This window comes from Dasypus novemcinctus, chromosome 5 (genome assembly GCF_030445035.2).
Source record: "Dasypus novemcinctus isolate mDasNov1 chromosome 5, mDasNov1.1.hap2, whole genome shotgun sequence".
Classification (NCBI taxonomy): domain Eukaryota; kingdom Metazoa; phylum Chordata; class Mammalia; order Cingulata; family Dasypodidae; genus Dasypus; species Dasypus novemcinctus.
Window position 1 is genome coordinate 5,968,319 of NC_080677.1, and position 22,403 is coordinate 5,990,721.

The window sequence follows — 22,403 nt, forward strand, 5'->3', positions numbered from 1 at the left end:
AAGGTGGTAATAATAGGTCTGTATATGGAAAAAAATACACCTAATCCAAATTATTAATAGACAATAGATAGAACTATTTTAAAAATCTTTCATCAAAAGGTAACGATTACAAAAAAAAAAACCCAGTACAATCATTTTAAAAAGTACTATCATAAATGATAATGGATGTTACATACCAATGCAAAGTATTGGTGGTAGGGTGTACATGGGCATCCTGTATTTTATGCATGATTGTTTTGTAAATTCACAACTTCTCTAATTAAAAAAAATGAACATCAGCCCTTGCCTCTTCCAATATACAAAAAGTATGAACTATAAATCTGAGAGAGAATATCATAAAATTTCCAGAAGAAAATATAGGAAAGCCATTTGTGACCTTGGATTGTGCAAAGATCTCACAGGTATGCCACAAAGAGCAAAAGCATAAAAGAAAACTTGAAAATTTGGACTTCATCAAAATTAAAAGCACCTGTTCATTGGAAGACACCATTAAGAAAAGAAAATAAAGATGGCGGCACAAGATGCTTTAGGGCTCCATCCTCCCACAGAAGCTCTGAACAACCAGGAAGAACCGATAGAAATACCTTTCCCAAAGCTCTGAAAATCAGTTAAAGAATTGCTGTAACAGGGAGAGTACTGAATCAAGAAAAAGGCAACTTTGAAACAGTGGCGCTCACGACGCCCACCTGGCCCCTCAGCACCCTCTCTCTAGCTCACTGCAGAGCTGGCCCTGCTCCCAGCATGGGCTCCTTGTCCAGTTCGAGAGGGATGGTAGGAAGCCTCGTGCCTGCACTGGGAGCATGTATGTCTGGCCAAGTCTGTCTGGTGGCAGCGTGAGGGAGTGAGCCAGGACAATTGTCACAGGCTCGCTGTCCCAGAGTTTGCCCTACGCGAAGCTGGCAGCCCACAGAGGGGGCACACAGAACACGATGGGAGGCTGGTCAAGTCGTGGCAGCCTGGGACAAGGGACTGCTCTCGGCAGGGCACACTGCAGAGGTTAGAGCCACGAGGAAGCTGTCTTTTAGGGAAAAGGGGACATTGCTGTTCTCGGAAACAGAGAATTCCTAAGGCCACAAAACGTACCTGCCCAGGACAAGACCCAGGCGCAGAAAGGATCGGGAGGCTTCTCTGTTCTGGCCTCGAGCTATTCTGTAAAGTCATTGTATGGATACGCTCTGAAAGAGAGGCCTCAGTAAGTCTGTCTTCAAAGACTGGGGATGGTGTTTTCTTTTTCCCTTTTTTTTTTTTTTTTTCCTAGCACCTGGCAATTCAGGAAAGCTCTGTCATAACATTAGCTGGACAAAAGCTTAAGCAGGAGATATCTCAGAGTCTGAATTCCAGCAACAACACATTAAAATATCAAAATTTCCAGGCTTAATCAAAAGGTTTTAAATGGTCCTAAATACGTTCACAAAGCCAAAAGAAAACATGGATAAAGAACTACAGGAAATCAGGAAAATGACAGATGAACACAAAGAAAATATCAATGGAGAGAAACTATAAAATGGGGCCAAACAGAGCTGAAGACCACAGTAACAGACATTAAAAATTCCTTTGAGGAGTTCAAGGGCAGTTTGAAACTGGCAGAGGAAAGACTCAGAGGACTTGAAGATAAGGTAATTGAAATTACTCTTTCTGAGGAGCAGAAAGTAGTAAGAATGAAAAAAAGTGAAGAGTCTGAGAAACCTGTGGGGCATAATTAAGAATAATGATATGTACATGGTGGGAGCTTCAGAAGGAGAAGAAAGAGAAAAGGAGGCAGAGAAAATATTCACAAAAATTATGGCTGAAAACTTCCCAAATTTAATGAAAGACACTAATGTACACAACCAAGATGCTCAATGAACTCTTAACAGGATAGACTCAAGCAGAACCACACCTCAGCAAACTAAAACCTAACTGTGGAATACCAGAGATGAAGAGAGAATTCTGAAAGCCACAAAGGAAGCAGTGTGTCAAGTACAAGGGAGCCTCAAAACATCAAGCGCTGATTTCTCATCAGAAACCATGAAGTCAAGAAGGCAATGGGATCACGTATTTAAAGTGATGAAAGCAAAAAACTGCCAACCAAGAACGGCGTATTTGTCAAAACTGTCTTTCAAAAATTTGAGAGAAATTAAGACATTCCCAGATAAACAAAAGCCCAGAGTGTTTGCCACCACTAGACCAGCCCTATAAAAAGATGCCAAAGAGAATTCTGCAGATTAAGGGAAGGTCAATAGACAATCTGTCAAAGCTTGAAGAAATAAAGATCTCTGGTGAGGGCAATGAAAAGGGTAAATATAAATGTCAGTTCTATTGTATTTTTGCTTTGTAGTTCAACTTTTTACTACCCATAGGATTTAAAAAGCAAATGCAAAAAAATGTAATGATAAATAAATGGTTTTTGACTCAAAATGTATGAATATATAATTTGTGACAAAAACGATACAGAGGTGGGGGTACTGAGAGGTATAAGAATATAGTTTAGGGATACTACTGTAGTTGAATTAGTATCAAATCAAACAAGGTTGTTATAGATTTAGGATGTCAAATTTAAGTCCCAAGGTAACTATAAAGAATGTATTATAAAATATGTACACTCATAGACACAGAAAGTAGATTGCAGGTTGCCAGGTGTGGGAGGCAAGGGTAATGGGGAATTAACCTGCAATGGATATATGGTTTCTGTTTGGGACACAGGAGAGTTTTAATAATGGAATGCAGTGAGGGTATTGCACTGTTGGGGATATAATCAATACCACTGAATACCATGTTTGGGATGGCCGAGATAGGAAAGTTTATCATATATATGTTCTTACAATTGGATGGGATTTAATAAAGGACGAAAAAAGGTTCAAAAGGGCATTATTTGGACATATGAAAAAATTGGAATATAGACTGTAAGCTTTGTATCAATGTTTAATTCTTGAACTTGATGACTTTACTCAAGGTGGTTACATAAGTAAATATCATTGCTCTCAGTAAATTTACAAGGCAGTATTAAGTGTTAAAGGAGAATGATGTATACAACCCAAACTCAACTGTTCAGAAAATGGATTGAGAAACAGATGGAGAGATAGATAGATACATGGGTAGTAAGATGGATAGACAGACAGATAAAATGATATGGTATCTGTGGCAAAATGTTAAAATTGGTAGACCTGGGTATTTGAGGGGATTGGGGTACATTAGAATTCTCTATATGGGGTTTGTATTGTTTTTGTAAATGTCCTGTGATCTTGAAATTATTTCAGAACAAAAGATTAAATTAAAAAAAAGAAAAGAAAATGAAAAGGCAAGCCATAGACTGAGACTGAGAGAAAATATTATATACTTACATACATATGTATATATATAAAATATTATATATTATATAAAATATAAAATATATTATATATTTATAAATGCATATAAAATATATATAACATATATTCATATATACAAAATAGTATATATATAATAGCAGAGGACTTACAGTCACCTCTTCAAGTCAATAATAAGAATCAAATAACTCCAAAAAATTTGATTAGACATTTCACTAAATAAGTTGTACCAATGAAGTTCAACCACATGAACATGTGCTCATCATCAGTAGTCATAAGGAAGTGCAAATGGAAATCCAGTGGGTCCACGAGAAATTCTAAAACTGAACAACGTGCTTCCGAATCTTGGCCAGCGTGCGGAACAAAGAATGCCAAAGGGAACAGCCCCCTTGGAAAACCACGTGGCAGTTTCTTACAAAGTTTAACATATGCACACATTACTAGAAGTTCCAATCCTGGAAATCTGCCCAAGATAAATAAGAACATGTATCTACATGAAGCTAATGCATTCATGTTAGATGGCAGCATTATTTATAAGTTAGAAACGCAAAACCACTCCAACACCCATTCAGTAGTAACCGGATTCAATATGGTGGTAGGTATATCCATAGAATGGAATGCCACTCAACAATAGAACAGGAACGGACTCAAAACGTATCATGGTAATTGAAAGATGCCGGGTACAAAGACTCATATTCCATGACTCCATTCATATGAAAACCTGCCACTCTGGTAACCGAAAGCACATCCACAGTTGTTTGGGACAAGTTGGGGGTGCGAAGTGAGCTATTTAGATAAAAGGGGGGCTTTTTATGATGTGTAAATGATAAGTCAAAAAACTTGACTAATAAAAAGAAGAAACTAAAGTGCTTATTTGTAACCAAACAGATTTTACAAGCGTAAAAATACCGTACAATTTATACATAAGACAAAATTAATTTAATCATGAGGAAAATAATTTGTATTTAATAAATGTCTTCTTGACTTTAACATTGCCGTGACATCAAATAGTTTTGTGGGTTTTTTTTAATTAAAAAGAAAGAACAGTGTGCCATTTGTGCACAATACTTTCTTGGTTGTCCTCTCACTTCTGGCCACTCCCTTTCTCTCTCATGCAGACTGATGCTGCTCTCCCCAGCTCTCAGGTATTGGAGTTCCTCAGGGTTCTTAGAGGATCTCTGAATTATTCATAACTGCTTCCCAGGAAGAATTATTTTTCAGTAGAGTTTCTTAGCTATAGCTGACCCAGTTCTGGAAAGCATTTTTTAATCCTCTTATTATTTTAACTTTTCCTTAAAATCACTGGGAACTTTTTCAAAGTTAAATTTTATGGCTTTTAAGTTTGGAATTGTTGACACATTAAGTTGATGCTTTTCTGAAGAGCACATTTTTAATTGAGAACATTCTCTCTCTACAGATGCTGAGATGCCTGGTAAGCTCGGAGAAACTCAAACGGAAGACATTCTCATTTCTAATTATTGTTCTCATTGATACGCCAAATATTGTCATAGGTATTGACTTTACAGCACTTTTACTCTAAAAGTAAACTTCCTTAATAAATACACATTATGACAAAGGCTATCAAACCATTGTTCTCTATGATTTTTTTTTAGTGATTTTCCAAATTGAGACGTTGGAAGAGTCACAGGCCTTCTCAATTTTATGCTATTTAGTACTGAAGATGTTGATATCCACTAAAATATGAGCTCAATAAAAAATAGTCTGAAAAATAAGTGAAATATTCTAAAACAGTAAGAAAATTTGAAAGTTAAATAAAAAACAAAACCTTGAGCTCCTCTCATTTAATGTGCTCAGTCTCTTGAGAGAGATTCCAGAACTGTCTGGATCTTAAGTTTTGTTTTCAATGATGAAAATTTTCTAAAATTTCAATAACTTAAGCTTCTCCCCCCTCAATTTGTTGAATACTTTAATTAAAGATTTCCAATTGTTTTGTAAAGGCATGTTGCAAAAGTACTCAAAATATGTCAAAGTCATTTATCAGACACTTAGGTTGACTACAAAGTAGTACTTCCAAGGTTCAATCATTTGTAAATTGTAAAAGTCCAACTGCTGAAAGGGAAAGCACTTACAAATGCTGAAATTTTTTTATTCACAAAAAAAAGTTGTTTATAAGAATATTTTAAAGTATTGATAATTATAGTTTATATATTTATTGCTAGGATAACACAACATGTGTGAATGCAATTATGAATAATATGTACAATATGATCAATTTCATACATCGATTTCTATTATATTGGTGTCTCCAGTTAATAAGATAATGGCTTTCATAATAATGCACTCTGCTTCTCCAAAAGTTTACTAACATTGTCAGTCAAAAGACAATTTTCCCTGCAAAGCTGAATTTTTAAAATGAATGTAAAATAGAATTAGGCATAGGATCAAATAGAATAAACATCCAACAGCTTTGCTTTGATTCAAGGAATGGGATTTTTTTTTAAATGGCTTTCTTTTTGAAAATAACTGAATTGATTTTCTACTTGAAATTGATAAAAACTGGCATAAACCTGGCATCATTTAATTCTTTGCTACTTTTTTCTTCGATTGTTGGAGTCCTCCTATCAACAACTGTTGTTTTACTTTTTGAACAAGTTCAAAACATTTGGAATTGAAAATGAGTGAAGTTAATTTAGAGAAAGAGTCATCTGCTCTCCCTGAGAAGTCAGGGTTCAGAGATGACAGGTAACATTTTCTATTATCACCCTCTTTAGGCAGGCTTAACATAATGACTAACCTTTGAACCAGAAGCAGATGCTTGCTCAGCAGCTTCTCCTTTATATCTGGTCAGTGAGATCACTACAGGCCCCATAAATGTCTGGAAAACTTTTGTGCCAATTACACATTCATCACCAATAGCCTTGAGAAGCAAAAAATCCAATATTACAGGTTTTTAATGGTCCACTCCCTTCCAGTTTTTCAGCGCATTGTTAATGAAAGGGTGAGTTTCAAAATAAAAATGCATTACCAAATGAATTAGTTACTTTTGTTAGGGAATCCTATAGAAGAACCACCACCAGAAAACCTCTAGCACTTTCTGGGCAGGGGTTGGGGTCGGCCTGCTCCCCTCTTCTCAGTCCTGACCCACAGATCCCAGAGAAGGACTTCACCAGCCTGTACTTAGGGTGCCCCATTAGGGCACGTTTATTGTCACCTATTTGACCATTTCGAATGATTACTTTTCCAGTTCTAAAGGCACTGCCAGGTTAAATGATGAGGAAAGCACCAATATAAGTAAAATGCACGTTAACGCTCCGTTTCCAGTATACGCCCATGAACGAATTTGCATTCCTTTAGGAAAAAAAAATCAGGTTCTTGTCATGCAATTAGAATTTTTTGGTAACAAAATGTTACCAATGAAATGTTTGAGCAGCAGTAAGACTTACTTACAGGCACTGAGCTTCATTTTCATCGGTTTTTTTTTCCCCCAATAAATTTACTTTCTCTACAACATTCCCCTAAGGTTGGCCAGAAGGGAATTTCTTTAAAACAAAGCCCCTTTCTTCTCCCCCTGCTTATAAAATCGTAATGAATAAGCACATCCTTCAGGCTTTTCCTGACTTGGGGAACCCAGAGAGGGCATTTGTGCATCTTCATTATTCTGATGTGGTATTTTAGATAATGAATGCCAGACTCCCTCAGTGATACTTGTGTCATGGAGCCAGGAGGCTGAAGCATTGAACGTTAGATGCTTCTGGCACTCAAGACAGTCTGAGAGGCAAAAAGGATGGGGGCAGAGGCTCTTGTGTTCCCAAGAGCTGAAGAGGCTTATCTTCCTTCAAGGGCTCCAGGCAGATTGCTCCAGGCAGCCCTTCTCAAAAGGAGAGGTCCCTTTAACCTCGCTTTATCTAGGAGGGTCTACGGTCTTGGCAATGTATGAAGGAAAACCTGATGTGCCTCTGCTCCCGTGTCCTCTGCGTTCAGTGATGGGGACTACCTTGGAAGGCAGCTGCACAGCCATGGGGAGGGACCAGGAGAATGAGCTCGACTGAGGCTGTCCAGGGGAGAGAAACCCATCCCCCGGGGGGGGAGTCGGCCGTGAAGATGAAGGCGAGGAGGCACCTGATGCCCCAGCTTTGGACAGCGGGAGGCAGACGTCAGCTTTGGTCCTTAAATGGTCTAGAGTTTTGTCTGTTACAGAATGACCATGAGAGGCTGTGCAAGCATTTCTGTGCAGAGGCGAGGCGGACACAAGAGGCTTGGTGGGTGGCGCTGGTGACAGAACGCTCTGCAGCTATGCTGCCATCTGAGTGTTGGGCTGGCATGTCTGCCTTTTCCAAGGGGCCACGTTAGCGGGTTTGAAAAATTTAACTGCTGGGGGCGGTAAATGAATTTTGTCAATATTAATTACATTTCTTTGGTTTGCTAAAGCATCTCTCCATCTTTAAATAACTTTTTTTTTTTCAATTTATAAAGTCACGTTCATACTTATTCTGTCTCATTTTATCCCAGAAGATCCTGTGAACCTCATTTTACAGTTCAGGAAAGTGGGGCTCTGCTCTGGCCGGTGACGTCCCCACTCTCACCACTGGGGGCAGCAGTGAGTGGACCCGGAATGCTGGCCCATGCGCTGGCTCTGGGCTCTCCCTCAGGGAGGATGGGGGCTCCCTGTCCAGATTTTGTGTTACCCTCCATTCCACTTTAGGGTCTTCAAGGAATAAGGAACACAAGTTTTAAGAATTTACCTTCTTAATTTATAGAATGACTCACTGACATAACTAAGATGGGAAGCAAAAAAATCTTGTGAATGAATCTGAGAATAGAAAATTTTTCTTAATGTGCACCAAAAATGGACCAGAGTCATGATGCCTGAGTCATCAGTGCAATAGTTTCAAAGAATCACAGATTTTTAGTGTTCAAGGGCTCTTCCAATCATCCAGTACAATTTGGGAAGTATTTTGTTCTGAATTTGGCTTCCTAGCTTATGAATACTTCTGCGGAATAGCTCTAATGATTAGAAAATTCTTCCTTGTATTGTACCCGAATCGACCTTCTTTCAGGTTCCACCTATTTTCCTAAGCCCTGAGGTTCCCTCCTGAGGTTACCTGGGGTACAGATGCACCCTAACTCCAGGCACTTCCTTGGGTGTTGTCTAACACACATGTTGGAAGCGACCATAGCACACTCTTCCAGTAGCCAAGTGGTTGCTCAAACAATTATATCGTTAAACTAGTTTTATAAGAATCAAGTTATGACATAAGTTAAAATATGGATATATTTTTCAGAGGCACATAATTCTTAATATCAAAAAGAAATTTGGCATTCTTAATTACAGAATTTTCCATGTTTATTTCCCCACATATAATAATGCTTCACTCAATGAAGCCTGATGTGTTTTCAATAGATACTCAGTGAATGTGTGATTAAAGATAAATGCAGTTCACTGTCAGGATTACCAAATTGTAACCGCTCTTTAGTGATGCCATTTGTTTAGGAAAAGTTAAGATGCAGTTTATGGAATTGGAGGTGTATGGTTTCCTCCTGGGGTAATGGACTCTTTGATACCTGAAGTTTACCTTCCCGAAAGACAAATAAAAGGTCTGGGTTTTGCTGTTCGTGTAAGAGCAGAATGAGTCTTCTGATCAACAAGGAGGGTATTTTACATTCCCTGGAAGCACCCACTGAAATCCTTGCTAAGAATATGCATCAGCTCATTGTCCTCCAGACAGCCTGGGCAAGTCGTCCACAGAGCTTTTTGTCTTCACACTGTCTACCGATGACTGATGGATTCCACCAGAATGCGTCCCATGGAAGGGTTTTGCAGGCAGTTCAAGTCACCTCTGGCAATGGTGCCATTGATCAAGCTGGGGACGTGGTCGAGATATCTGTCTGGGAATGAACAGCTTTATTGTGTATTGTGACAACTGATTTCCCCTTGCTGAGGACACAGGCTGGAGATATTTTAGACCAGCATATTAATAACCAAGCAGCTTTTAACAGTTGAATAATGGCCGAGGACCCACGAGTGGATAATCTTCCAGAGGACACAGTGCCTGTGTAACGAGAGCTGGAAACGCAACCTCATCGGCAGCCCCACGGGCAGGCTAGGAAAACTGCTCCATGCACTACTCATCAAGGGCCAGGATGTTCACGGCACACTTTAGGGGTTCCTCGGAAGGAAACCTGGTGATGGATGCTACTTTTAAGAAATGTGACTGGGGGTGGGACACTGGGGTCATGGGGCACAGGCAGGGAGGAAAATAGCTTTGAGTCTCTAAAACGCGACTGTATTAGGCATTGGATTTATTTAATCCTCAGAATCAGCCGGCAAGGGCTGTACAGAAGATTATTCCTGTTTTCCAGGTAAGGAGACTCAAGAGGCTAAGGAAATAGAGCAAGGTAGCCAAGTGCTTCAGATGCACATCCACATCTGCCTGGCTCCAAAGCTAGCGTTTTCTTCATATCCTGTCTTCAAGGAACAAAGTCTGACTTGAAAGCTCAGCATGTCCCACAGAGGACATCCACGACCCCATACCCTCCAGTTGTGCCTACAACTTGGGCCACCTTCTGCCCTTCACATCTCAGGGGCCAGCACCACCATCTCTCTCACTGACCAAATCTGAAACTTGACCTCCCTCTTCCTCAAAGGGTCAGTCACAGAGCAGTGGACTTCACCTGTGAGGTACCTCTTGAATGCCCTCTTCCTCTCCACGGCCACTGCTCTTGCCTGAATACAGACCACAACCTTTCTTCTCCTTCACTCCAGTAGCCTCTTTCCTGAACCCTACAACCAGACTGACGTTGTATACTGCAACTGGAATTTGTCTCACTTCCATTCTACACACCATTCTCAGGCTTTTCATCGCTTTGGAATTAAATTTAACCCCTCTCACAAGGCTTCAAGGTCTTTCGTAAAATAGCCGTTTGCCTATTCTTAGGCATCTGCCTTGCAGTTCCTGGTCTAGCTTCCCAGCTGCTCAAACAAACACCCTGCAGTAGGTTGGCTTCAAAATGGCAATTGAGTGGCTCACGGTGTTGAGGCTGGGAGAAATCCAACCAGGTGTCAGCAAGGCGATGCTTTCTCCCTGAGGATTGTAGTGTTCTGGGGCTGGCTGCCATCGGTCCTTGGTCCTGGGCTTTTGGGTCACATGGCAATGCACATGACAGCCTCTCCTGCTTCCCTCTCCAATGGACTTTCACTCTGCCCACCAAGGACTGCAGTCATCTGCATTAAAGCCCAGCCTGGCTCCGTGGGGCCACACCTCACCTGAAGAACCGTCCTGAAGAGACCTTATCTACAGTGGGCCCCCACCCTCCAGAATATGGATCAAGACCAAGCATATATCCAAACACAATTCAATCCACCACAGTTCCAAGCTCATTTTACCTCCAGGCTTAGGAGACCATTTCAGTTTCACAAATATGACGTGTGCTTTCTCTCACCACCTGTGCTCAGCCCTCACATCAGCATGCTCTTCCTGAGTCTCCCCCCACCCCCTTCTCTGGGCCCAGTGGCATTCTCCTCCAATGCACCATCCTTTGGGAGGTCCTTTCTGTGACACTGGGCACCTCCTGTGTGTTTTCCTACAAGGCTACAAGCCTCCTTCTCTCACAGCAGTTCTCACAGTCTGGAATAATCACCTGTTTCCCTCACCATAATTTATAAATCTGTGGGCATCTTGGCCACCATTTTTACTCTCTGGTCACATCCAGAAAACATCAATATCTGTGGAATGAATCAATGAAGTTACTACCAAATCGATCATGTTATTTCATTGTTACAGAACACCCACACATGTAGCACATATTTTTTTATTAGAGCAGAAATAGTGGGCTTCATATCTTCATTTTTCAGATGACAGAAAGGATACAGAGAAATCAAGTTACTTGACCAATGTCTTCATTTGAAGACCTTATTTCATTAGTGGGCAGTCCAAGAATCAGTTTTCACACCAGTGACTTACAGTCATCAAGAACTTTTAAAATTATATTCAAAATTAGGAAGATAGAGGAACATAATACAGTGTGGAAAAATGTCATTCAAAATATTTTAAAGTTTAGGGGTGTAATATTTTAACAATGAGGTATTATTTTCCATAAATTATATTAATAAAAGGTTAGCAAAGCTGTAATAAAGGCAAAGGCTTTATAAATGTCCACAACCTTTTGTAAAACAGCGTGGTGATATGCATTGGAGTCATAAAAATGTTCTAAGTCTTTGACCTGACAGTCTTACTCCTGGGCATTTATCCTAATGAAATAACTCAAAAGCAAATAAAAGCCATATACATGATGATATTTACTGTTGCATTGCTCACCTCCCTTCCCTATAAGCTCCTTTACCATTTTCATCATAATTCAAGTAAAACAGCAGGTATTTGCAGAGGTACCCCGCCCCTCCTTTAATTTTAATTAAAATTAAAAAACCATTGCATGGTCTTTGCATGGGCAGCCAAGGAAACTGAAACAGGCAGGCACTACAACTTCATTCATCTTTGTATCTGCAATGAGATAAATAAGTGCCTAAATGGTTTATAGAAGCAACACACACACACACACCATTTGTTCAACCAAATGTTCAACAAAAAGAGAGTGTTTAAATTATGATAGCTCTGCAGTTCATACACTCAGAACACAATACGATTAGAACTGCAATGATGTTGTACAAATAAAACCTCACACTCTTTCTGACTGTAAATTTAGAAGGGCACTTCACTCAGAAAAGTACTTCATCATAATAAACTGGCAGTAACTATTTTGAGGCAGTGCATACCTAACTTGATTTATTTATTTTATAAAAAATAGTTTTGGCCCCAATGTTTACAAAATAAAAGTGCCACTTTGATCTGTTATCAAATTTACAGAAAATCTGCTAATGTAAAGATCTCAAGATGAGATGAAAACAAATTAAATTCCTGAATATATCAAACCCTATGCATTCCTCCTCTTTATCTAATTGTCAGAAATAAGGAAATCTGAGAGTCCTCTTAGCTGTCCTCTGGTGACACTGAGGATCTAAGTCTGAAATAAGCAACAGCAAACCCAAACTTAATATCAGTTTAAAAAGTGATAAGGAACAGTGTGGAAAATACATATTACAGAGGCTGAAGGCATTCAACTGCTTCTATAAATAAGACTAAATAATTGATGCTCACAAAGAGCTTTGCAAGGCTTAAGGGAGTGCCATCTGAGACATCATTCCCACAAAACCAAAATGCAAGTCAGACAGCAGAGCCATGGAGAAGAAACATGTGAGCATGCTGGAGCTGAGTTCCTGGCTTCCACTAGGGAAGGCAATCAAAAGACGTTGAATAAAACTTAGTTAAATGTTTTATTTATGTATGTGTTTATTTTTAGGGAAATGGCTCACTAGGAAATCGTTTCCTCCGGGAAGTCATTTCCTCCTCAGTGCCCAAAAAAGCAGAGATGTGGTGTGTTTCTCTTTTTGCTTTTGCTTTGGCAGCTAGAAAGCTTGTTGTCAGTTATACTGCCCACCTTTTCCTAAGTAACTATACAGGATGATAGCTCACTTCTTTATTAACCTTTCCTGACTTAACTTGTCATTTAAAGACATTTTCTCTCTACCTTAATTGCTTCCAACTTTTAAAATATTATTACCTCATATATTTCTGTCTACTCTCATGTCTCTAGAAAAACATCAAGTTATATTAATTAAGGTAACTGAAAGTGCATTTAAAGTCTCAAAGGATCTCATTCCATGTTTCAAGCTTTACAGGGCCACTGTGTGTATCTCATATCCTAGGTTACCCGGCTGTGTGACAAATACCATGAGCTCACAGCCTTGGAGTCCGAAATCAAGACACTGGCAAGACCATGCTTAAAGTTAAAAATGTTTAAACTTTGTAGGAAATCCTCTTTTTCCCCGCTTTGTCTTCTTTCTCTCCTGGCTCTACACCAACGCAGACTCTGTCAAGGAATTGCAATATTACGGCAGGACTGGTGGCAGCCCAGGTATCTAGAACTCAGAAAATTCTATTCTCAAGAGAGAAATTTGGAAAAGGGGCCTTCATGTTCAAAGAGCATTGGGAATCCCTTTTACATTTTTCTCCTTTTTTTCCCTCTACCTTTTCCAAAGACTAGTCCAGTTGGCACAGGTAAAACTTTAATAGGACCAGTGGAAAATCCTGGTGAAGAAAGACATTAATTTTATATGGAACCAGCAGGATCAGGAGCAGTGCCAAGCCGCACATGCACAGAACACATCCAAAGAAGCATAGCAAGAGATCTGAGAACAGAATGACACTGCAAACACAGCCCATGAGTGAGACATGAAGAATGCGCTTGAACTTTATAGCAAACGCTTTGCAAACCTAAGTGACACTGGCAACCCATAGAAGACAAGATGTATATTGCCTTCCACATCCAACCAGGTTTACTGCCTGCTCAAACAATACATACAAACAAAACCAACATTCTCCAAAGTATATTAATAGCATCCAACCTCTCACATCTGTTGGGAGGGAATCCTTCTTAAACCTTCCACATTATATTCCCAAACTGGGCCAAGAACCAACTGCTTTGATAGCATCTATCTGAGCCTATCACATCACCCCCTGGAACTTGGAGGTATCAGGGGAACTGACACTCAAATATGTTGATGCTCAAGCAATTTTCTTGGCCATGAGCAATAAATTCCTTTGTCTCTGATCCAAAAGTATTATGCTTTCTGTCAGCATTTTGAAATAGGAACAGGTTAACTAATTAGCTTGCAAGTAGGGTAAAATCAAATCCCAGACCTGACAATAACATAGCATTCAAACTACCTAGGATATGGTATAAAATACCTAATATACAAGGAGTCATGAATATCTGAACAATTTTCAAGGAAAAAGACAATGAAGAGATAACAATCCCAAGATGACCAATATGTTGGAATTTTCAAAGACAATAATTAATTTAAATTTAATATAGATCCAAATGTATATAAAATATGAAAGTATAAAAATTTAGAATATAGGAGAATATCTTTGTGGCCTTGGATTAGATAAATAATCCTTAAAGGAGATACCAAATGAACATTCATAAAAGAAAAGTTCGATAAATTGTGGTTCATCAAATTTAGAAATTCTGCTCTGTGAAAGATGCTGCAAAGAAGATGAAAAGAAAAGCCTCTGACTGGTAGAAAAAAATTCTAATGAAATATATGACAGTGAACTTGCATAGAGAATGTATATATCCCTCCATATCAACATTAAGAAAATAAGTAATTCAATGAAAGTGGTTAAAAGTTTGGAGAGACATTTCACAGAAGTGACAAACAGATGGCAAATAAGCATATGAAAAAATGCTCAACCTTGTTCATTATTAAGAAAATGAAAATTGAAACCATGAAATACTACTACACACCTATTAGAATGGCCAAAAAGCAAATAATTAAATAATCTAACACTCATATGTGCTGACAGGGATGCAGATCAGCTTGAGCACTCATACAATGGTGGCGGGAATGCAAAGTGGTACAGCTGTGCTGTAAAACAGTTTGGCATTTTCTTTTTTTTTTAAATTTTATGTTATTTTTTAATTATCCTTTTTTAAAGTTAATAGATCACACAAAATGTTACATTAAAAAACATAAGAGGTTCCCATATACCCCACTCCCCACCCCCATCATTTTTTATTGTATTTTTTTGAAAATACATAGATCACAAAAAACGTTACATTGAAAAATATAAGAGGTTCCCATATACTCCCCACACACCCCACCCCACTCCTCCCACATCAACAACCTCTCTCATCAGTGTGGCACATTCACTGCATTTGGTGAATACATTTTGGAGCACTGCAGCACCACAGGGATAATAGTTTACATTGGAGTTTACACTCTTCCCCAGTACATTCAGTGGGTTATGGCAGGATATATAATGCCCAGCATCTGTCCCTGCAATATCCTTTAGGACAACTCCAAGTCCTGAAAATGCCCCACATCGCATCTCTTCTTCCCTCTCCCTGCCCTCACTAACTACCGTGGCCACTTTCTCCATATCAATGCTACAATTTCTTACATTACTAGTCACAATAGTTCTATAGTAGAATATCAGTTAGTCCACTCTAATCCATATTTTATTCCTCCATCCTGTGGACCCTGGGATGCTGATGTCCACTCCACCTCTATATCGAGAGGGGGCTTAGATCCCACATGGCTGATGGATGCAATTCTCCTGCCTGCAGCTGGAGGCACTCTCAGTTCCCTGCTGTGGTGGCTGACCATCTCCTCCCTGTGAGCTGACCTGGGTAAAATCCAATGAATTGGCAAATATGTGTTGTAACTCTGCTGAGGCTCAGGGCCCACCTGTCACATGGCCAGTCCAGAGATTCAAGTCTCCTGAGTATATATATATATACCAATCCCAATGCCAACTACAGGTTCAGTAAAATTGGCATTTTCTTATAATGTTATACATGAACTTATATATGACCCAGAAATCACACTCATAGATATTTACCCAAGTAAAATAAATCCTATGTTCACACAAAAGCCTATATGTGAACATGTATCGTAAAAAACAAAACAAAACAAAACAAAACTGGAAATAACCCAGTTATCCTTCTATTGGGGAATGGATGAACAAACTGTGGTACATATTTACAGTGGATTCAGCAATAAAATATTTCAAACTATTGCTATACCCAACAACCTGGATCAATTTTAACTGTATTATGTCAAGTGAAGAAATCAGACTCAAAGGGGACATATTGTATAATTTCATTTCTATGATATTCTGAGGAAAGGAAACTATAAGACTGATAACATATTGGTGGTCATCAGAGAATAAAAAGGGTTTGACTGAAAAGGGGTTGCACAAGGGAATTTGGGGGCTTGGTGGAATTGTTTTGTATCTTGATTGTGCATTTGTCAAACTCAGCAAAGAACATACACAAAAAGTGCATTTTGGTGTCTATACATTAAAAAGTAGTTTAAAGTAGTTACATAATAAATAAAATTTTACAAAACTAGTCATAAAATTAATAAAAGTATTCTCCTATGATGAGTGTGACATTTACCTTACCAGGTCATCAGAACTGTACCAGGCCCAAGAGATACTTCTGTTTAAAAACAAAACAACAGCAACAAAACAAAATGGGAATTTTTCACATTAGGTAAAATTCCAATCCAGGACAAAGAAGCAAATAATCATATTGTATATAGTTGATTCCCTATCATGACTTTATTGTTATTCTTCTTTCATGACAATCATAATATTAACAGATAAACCTTGTTAGGAGAGCAAAAGAGACACAGTTTTGGACTGTATAAGAGCATCTTCCAATGACTTATATCCACCAGTCACTCTGGCAATATGACCTGAAATAAGTTACTTAAGCTCTCTGTGCCCTGGCAGTTTCATCTGTAAGGTGGGGATTACAATAACTCCCTTGTGGTTTTCTTGAGGCTTAAATGAATAAATATACTCTTTTAGGACACTGTATTTAGAACAATGCCAGGCAAATGTTAGTCCAACTCACTACATGAGATTTAATTATGAGCGTATCCTTCTACTCTCTGAAATACACAAGAAAAACAAAAACAAAAAACCCATAAAACTCTGTGTACCTCATATCCAGGATGTTTCACACATTTTCCATGAACCTACTTCTAATTATCTGAAATCTCAGTTTTTAGCTTCAAAATTTCATTCTCCTCCAAAACATAGCCATATTTATTTTCTTGTGAAAAATAACGTAAACAACTCTCATCAAGCATCACTCATGCTTCAGGGAGCTATACAATCTTTCTGTCTTGTTCTTCTGTCCTTTCATGTCCAGCTTACTCCCCTCTGGGAGCCATATGACTTTTTCAAGAAGCACAGCTAAGCCCTGCAAGGTCTACACTTCAAACCTGTGTCCTACTTAGATGGGTCTCTTCTTTGTATCCACTTTGCATCCACACTACAGAATGGAAGTCATCAGCTCTGTGATGGTTAACTTGAGAGCCTCGTGTCCTACTTGACGCTCACAAACACGTCTAAGACTAAGGACCTCGAGTGGAAGGGGTCCTGTGAACCTCTGAGGTGCACTGAGCACCAGAGAAAACCTCAATTCTTGAAAGTCACTATATAGCTTGTATCACTGGGAAACAAATCAAAACAAAAGAACAGCAAACAAATCCGTGCCACAGAAACATCCATTTTACCAAAAGAAAATCCTTAGAAGATTGATCTCCTCAAGTCAACACAGTGAATATATTAAGTTGTATTTGATCTGTGATAATTTATTTATATTCAAGGCACTCTGGGTTTGAAAGTTTTGCTCCTTGATGCAAGTGACTTTGACAGCAGGGAAAAGAGCTGTGATTTTCCTTCCATTGGGAGAATGAGCTATTCAATAGTATATGTCAAGACATTAGAGTGTGAGCAACCAAGGCTGAGATCAAGAGTTAAAACCTTCATATTTCATCTATGCTGAATCTATCCAAGCATTTAATTTCAAATAAAGCATTCACTTCTTGATGTCCTCTAATCCAAGATATATCAGACATATAATCTTGTTTTACCCAAACATCATTTTCTTGTAAGGGGAGGAAGCGTTAGATGACAGTAAATTAGTCATTATACTCAGTCAATTATTCTAGAGCATTCATTTATGATAGGAAGTGTTTTCATTTCTGGAACAAGTCTCTTTTTACTAAGCATTCCAAACCATGTTTGTCCTGTCAAAGACAACTATAACCAGAGACATCTGAATGCCAAGTTCTATCTGGACACTCTATATAGCAAAACTTAATCGTCCTAGGTGACTAGATAAATTTAAATTTATTTTTAGTTATATTCCCCAAAATAAGCTGTTGATTTTTTGATGTAATTGGGTGAAACCTTTAAATACAAATCATTCTGTAATATAAATCTAGTTTTTAAAAACATTCTTTCTCCTTCTGGTAATTCCTAATTTGATACCCACAAAAATCTGGCCCCACTTCATCCCACACTGCCTCTCAAAAAACAGATGTAACCGATGAACATCTAGAAGTTTACCATCCTCTAGATGTGCAATAACCATCTCCTCTTGCCCCAAACCATCAAAGCAATATTAACACATATCATGCATCTCTGAATATATGCATCTATATACCTTATTTATATTTATGCCATTTTTCATGTTCAAAGAATAAGATTGTATCTCAAATGACAAATAACTGAATATAAACAGAAACAAATGCCTTTACATCTTCATGAAATTTGAAGATGTCCACACAGGATAAACAGTTAATTCAAATAACTTTTACGTATACTTCTCTGACTCTATGCCCTAAGTGAATATAGTCTAAGGGCAAAAGGACTATGACAAAATCTCAAACTTCACTTAGTGTGTTTCAAGTTGCTTCTTACCACAACTGACAAGAAAAACACAAGCTATCTTGGATACTACTTAAGATTTCAAATATTTGCACAGCCTGTATATTAGCCCCTCACTGCCTATCATTTGTCATTTGACTTGACAGGTTATTTCTCCCACCCCTCCACCTGCAGAGGTTGGCCTTGTGGTGATGCCCATTGGCCCTTATTTTTCCTAACCAATGTTGGGGAGACAAACTGTATTGATTTCCTTCCACTTTACAGGTAGGAATGGGATTCTATTTTCTCTAGGAGCTGAGTCCTTTGTTCAAAGGCCTCTTCCTTCTCAGTCTAATAGGATCCATGCCTCCTGGCTTCCATTCTTCTTTATACTCACAAAAGAACAGCAAGCCTTATGTAAAGTGCATGCTGGAACATCTCTCCTTCGACATGCTCACTTCCCTACAATGGTGAGTTGTTCTCTTAAGATAAACCTTCTTCAATAGGAGATTTATTTCATTTTCTATTCATTTATGCCAGAAATTTAACAATTTGTGGCACTTCAATCTGAATATCAGTGGGACCTGGTCAAAAAGCTCACAGCCTATGCAACTTCGTTTGACTTGGCTACAGAAGCTCAGATTTGTCTCGGATGTGAAGAGCAACCTCACCCAACGCTCCATGCAAACTTGGTTCCTCCCTTGCAAAGGCCACATGACACTGCCATCAAGCACGGGTCCAGCGACCCCACAGGGAAGAGCTGAGCCGCTTCCCGAGCTAATCCATTCCTTCTCTGAGATGCTCAGCCCACTGGAACTGCTTTGCCCTTCTGAAACGATCTGCAGCGGAACCACCAGTTCTAGCTCCATGCTTTGGGGCTAGGAAAAGCAAGGTGAGTCTCTCTGGACAGGGAAGACATTCAGATACTTGAAGACCATGGGCATGTCTTCAGAATCTGCTCTCTTCCAAGCTATGCTCGCACCCGTTGACAAACTGCCCTCTCACGCCCTGAGCCTTAAACCCATCCTCCCAGGGGCACGCCCTGGTCAAATGCCCTCTTGAAGCAGGCTGCCCGCGAGAGCTCCCGGCACCTCAGGTACGGAGTAATTCTCCTAAGTCAGGAGAAGGAAACTCTCTCCCTTTATAAATTATGATCAAGGACATCCTGCCATTTCCTTTTAATCATGCAGACAAAGCTTCTGATCTACCACGGGCCCTCCCTGGGAATAAGAGAGCTCTCTTCCTGCCTAATTTGCTTATGAAAAATATTCAATTAGGTTCCAAGTTTAATTCGCTTAGTATTGAAAAGTAAATGAGCCCAGCCAGCGTGTCTGGCCTGTCTTGGAAAGAGACAAACCGCCTTGCAAGAACAAACAAAGTTAAAGTGACTCTCCTCCACGGGGGACATGCGATCTCTCCCCCGCAAGACCTTCTTCACTTCCAGCCAACCCAGCTGACGGCGGGAGCAGCGAGGGCCTCGCCGCCCCCAGCTCCAGGCTGCAGCCCGCGTCCCCGCGGTCACGCGCGCGCGCACGTCTGCACACACCGACGTCGACCCACGTGCCCCAGCACGCTGCTCCACCGTGCGCCCCGGCGCCCGGCGCATGCGCCCTGGGGCGGGACGGGGTCCGCGCCGCCGGCCCTCACGTACCGTTTTTGCAGATGGGGCAGCACTGGTCGGGCTCGTACACGGGGTCCACGCACTCGGTCTGCGGACAGGCGGACACGGCGCACAGCACCTCGCCGTTGGCCTCGCAGCGGCACCGCTCGCACGGGGACACCTGAAACACAAGCCCGCCGTCCTGGTCAGTCCCGCAGCCGTCCTACCCGCGGACTCCTCCTCTCCTTCCCCCAGACTCTGTGAAGACACCACGTTGCTTTAGGAATGTTTAGAAACATGCAAACAAGCCAGTCTATCCAGCCCCGTTGCTCTTCCGAGTGTGGACGCGGAGTGGGCATTTAAAGGGTAAACGTCTCCCCTCCCGCCCAGGTTCAGCCAGAGCAGCTCTGTTGACTTGGTGGTCTAGGCATCGGGCTTCTTTACAAGCTAAATTTTGAAGAATAGTTAGGGTTGCTTTAAAAAGTAAACAATACTAAATCACCACTGGATTCTTGCCCAGGCCCTAGGCATCCAGGCGGTTCTGTCTTCGTGTCTACCATTACCTGAACGTAAAAACGTTCCTCTCCTAGAGCACTCCCCCAGGTTTCAAGTTGAGAAATGGTAGATTTAGGAAAGGAAGGGAAAGGAGTGATGGAAGGAGAAATGGACTGTCCTAGAGCCAAGCACCTTGCCAGGAGCTGTGCTTAGTCTCTCGCCAACTAGGAAAAGCAGCTGCTAAAATCATTGGCCTCATTGACTGATAAGGAAAACGGAGACTCAGAGGGGTCAGGCAATTTGCCCCGAGGGGCAGAGCTGCTGTTCCCGTCAGGCTCCGTGCCTCCCCAGCCCACGGGTCCCACCCTTCTCCCTTTCATAACCCAAGGTTATGAGGTTTTCCTGAATACTGGGTTTCAACCTGCCCCTCTGTCTATCCCACCCACTGGCTCAGGTCCTGCCTTTGGGGCCGTTGTAATCAAGCCTAATGTCCGTTCCTGCAAAAGCTGTACATGCCAACTGAACCCTCTCATAATTCATGCAGGGAATGGCGCTGAAGATGGGTTTCCTGGAAACTGTCACTGGATTGATTTTTGATCTGGGTTGACCCAGGCAAAAACAGAGATAGCATATGCAGACCCTGTGGTCAGAAGCTGAAATAAAGTGGGATATGCACTGTAAAATTAGGTGATGCATAAACTCACAAATTCCCTAATAAAGGGGAAAAAGGGTTTTAAAAAAATAGTTTTAGGGAGAGGATGTGGCTCAAGCAATTGGGTGCCCGCCTCCCCCATAGAAGGTCCCAGGTATGGTTCCTGGTGCCTTCTAAAGAAGACGAGCCACAATGAGCTGCAACTAGCTGTGAGTGAAAGTGGCTTAAGTGGTTGGGCACTTGCCTCCCATATGGGAGGCCTCAGTTTTGGTTCCTAGTTCTTCCTGACAAAGATGAGCAGACAGATGAGGGAGCCACTGAGTGGGTGCAGGGGGAGTATATAAAAAAAAAAATAAAAAACACACAAATTAAAAAAAAAATTTTTAAAAAAGGCTGAGAGGTCAAAGTTAAAAGGAAAAGGAGAGGGGAAGATAGCATCAGATTAGGCATGCAGGGATCGGCTTTCTCACAGAAACAATGGAGAAAGACCCAAAAGTTGTCTGAGAGACCTGATTTGGGGGTCAGCAGGCCAGGACAGTGCTTCACAACTCCCAGGACGGTGAAGGATGGAGAAACGAAGAACCCGAAACAACAAACATGAGTTACCAAACTCCCGCAGCAGCTGGCAAGGCCTCCCCTCCTCCATCCCCAAAATACTGAACTGGAGCAAAATTCCTCCCACACTGCAGCTGACTGAGAGAGGAACAGACATCTTCCTCCTGGTCAGTTGTTACAAGGGAAAAGGGAGGGGACTTCGGGGGGCTTTTCTTCAGTGAATTTGGCCAGAGGAGCCTGCTTCAAATCTTTGGTCTGCCAGACCAAAACACAGAAAAACAGAGACTTCCTCTCAGTGGAAAGGTGCACTGATGAGCACTACCTGCTGGCTGGTCTGGAAGTTGCATGGACAACAACTGCTTTTGGTCCTCTCTCTATCTTAACTCCTGGGAGAAAATGTGCACCTCATTAGTCAGTCCTTGAGAGAAACTAGCCATCAGGGTAAACTCACTAACATATTCAGATGTCTAGACATCAGCAAAAATTTACAAGCCATACTAGGAAACAGGAAGAGATGACCCAGCCAAAGGAACAAATCAAATATCCTT

The 22,403-nt window shown here is 40.6% G+C and overlaps 1 protein-coding gene across 1 annotated transcript in view; it reads right to left on the reverse strand.

The window, feature by feature from the left end:
• Window positions 1-22,403, reverse strand: part of VWC2 (von Willebrand factor C domain containing 2) — a 145,074-nt gene that overhangs the window by 91,693 nt on the left and 30,978 nt on the right. The window contains exon 2 of the mRNA XM_004471209.4: window positions 20,205-20,334. Within this exon, the coding sequence (XP_004471266.1) occupies window positions 20,205-20,334 (130 nt within the window). The remainder of the gene's footprint in view (window positions 1-20,204; window positions 20,335-22,403) is intronic.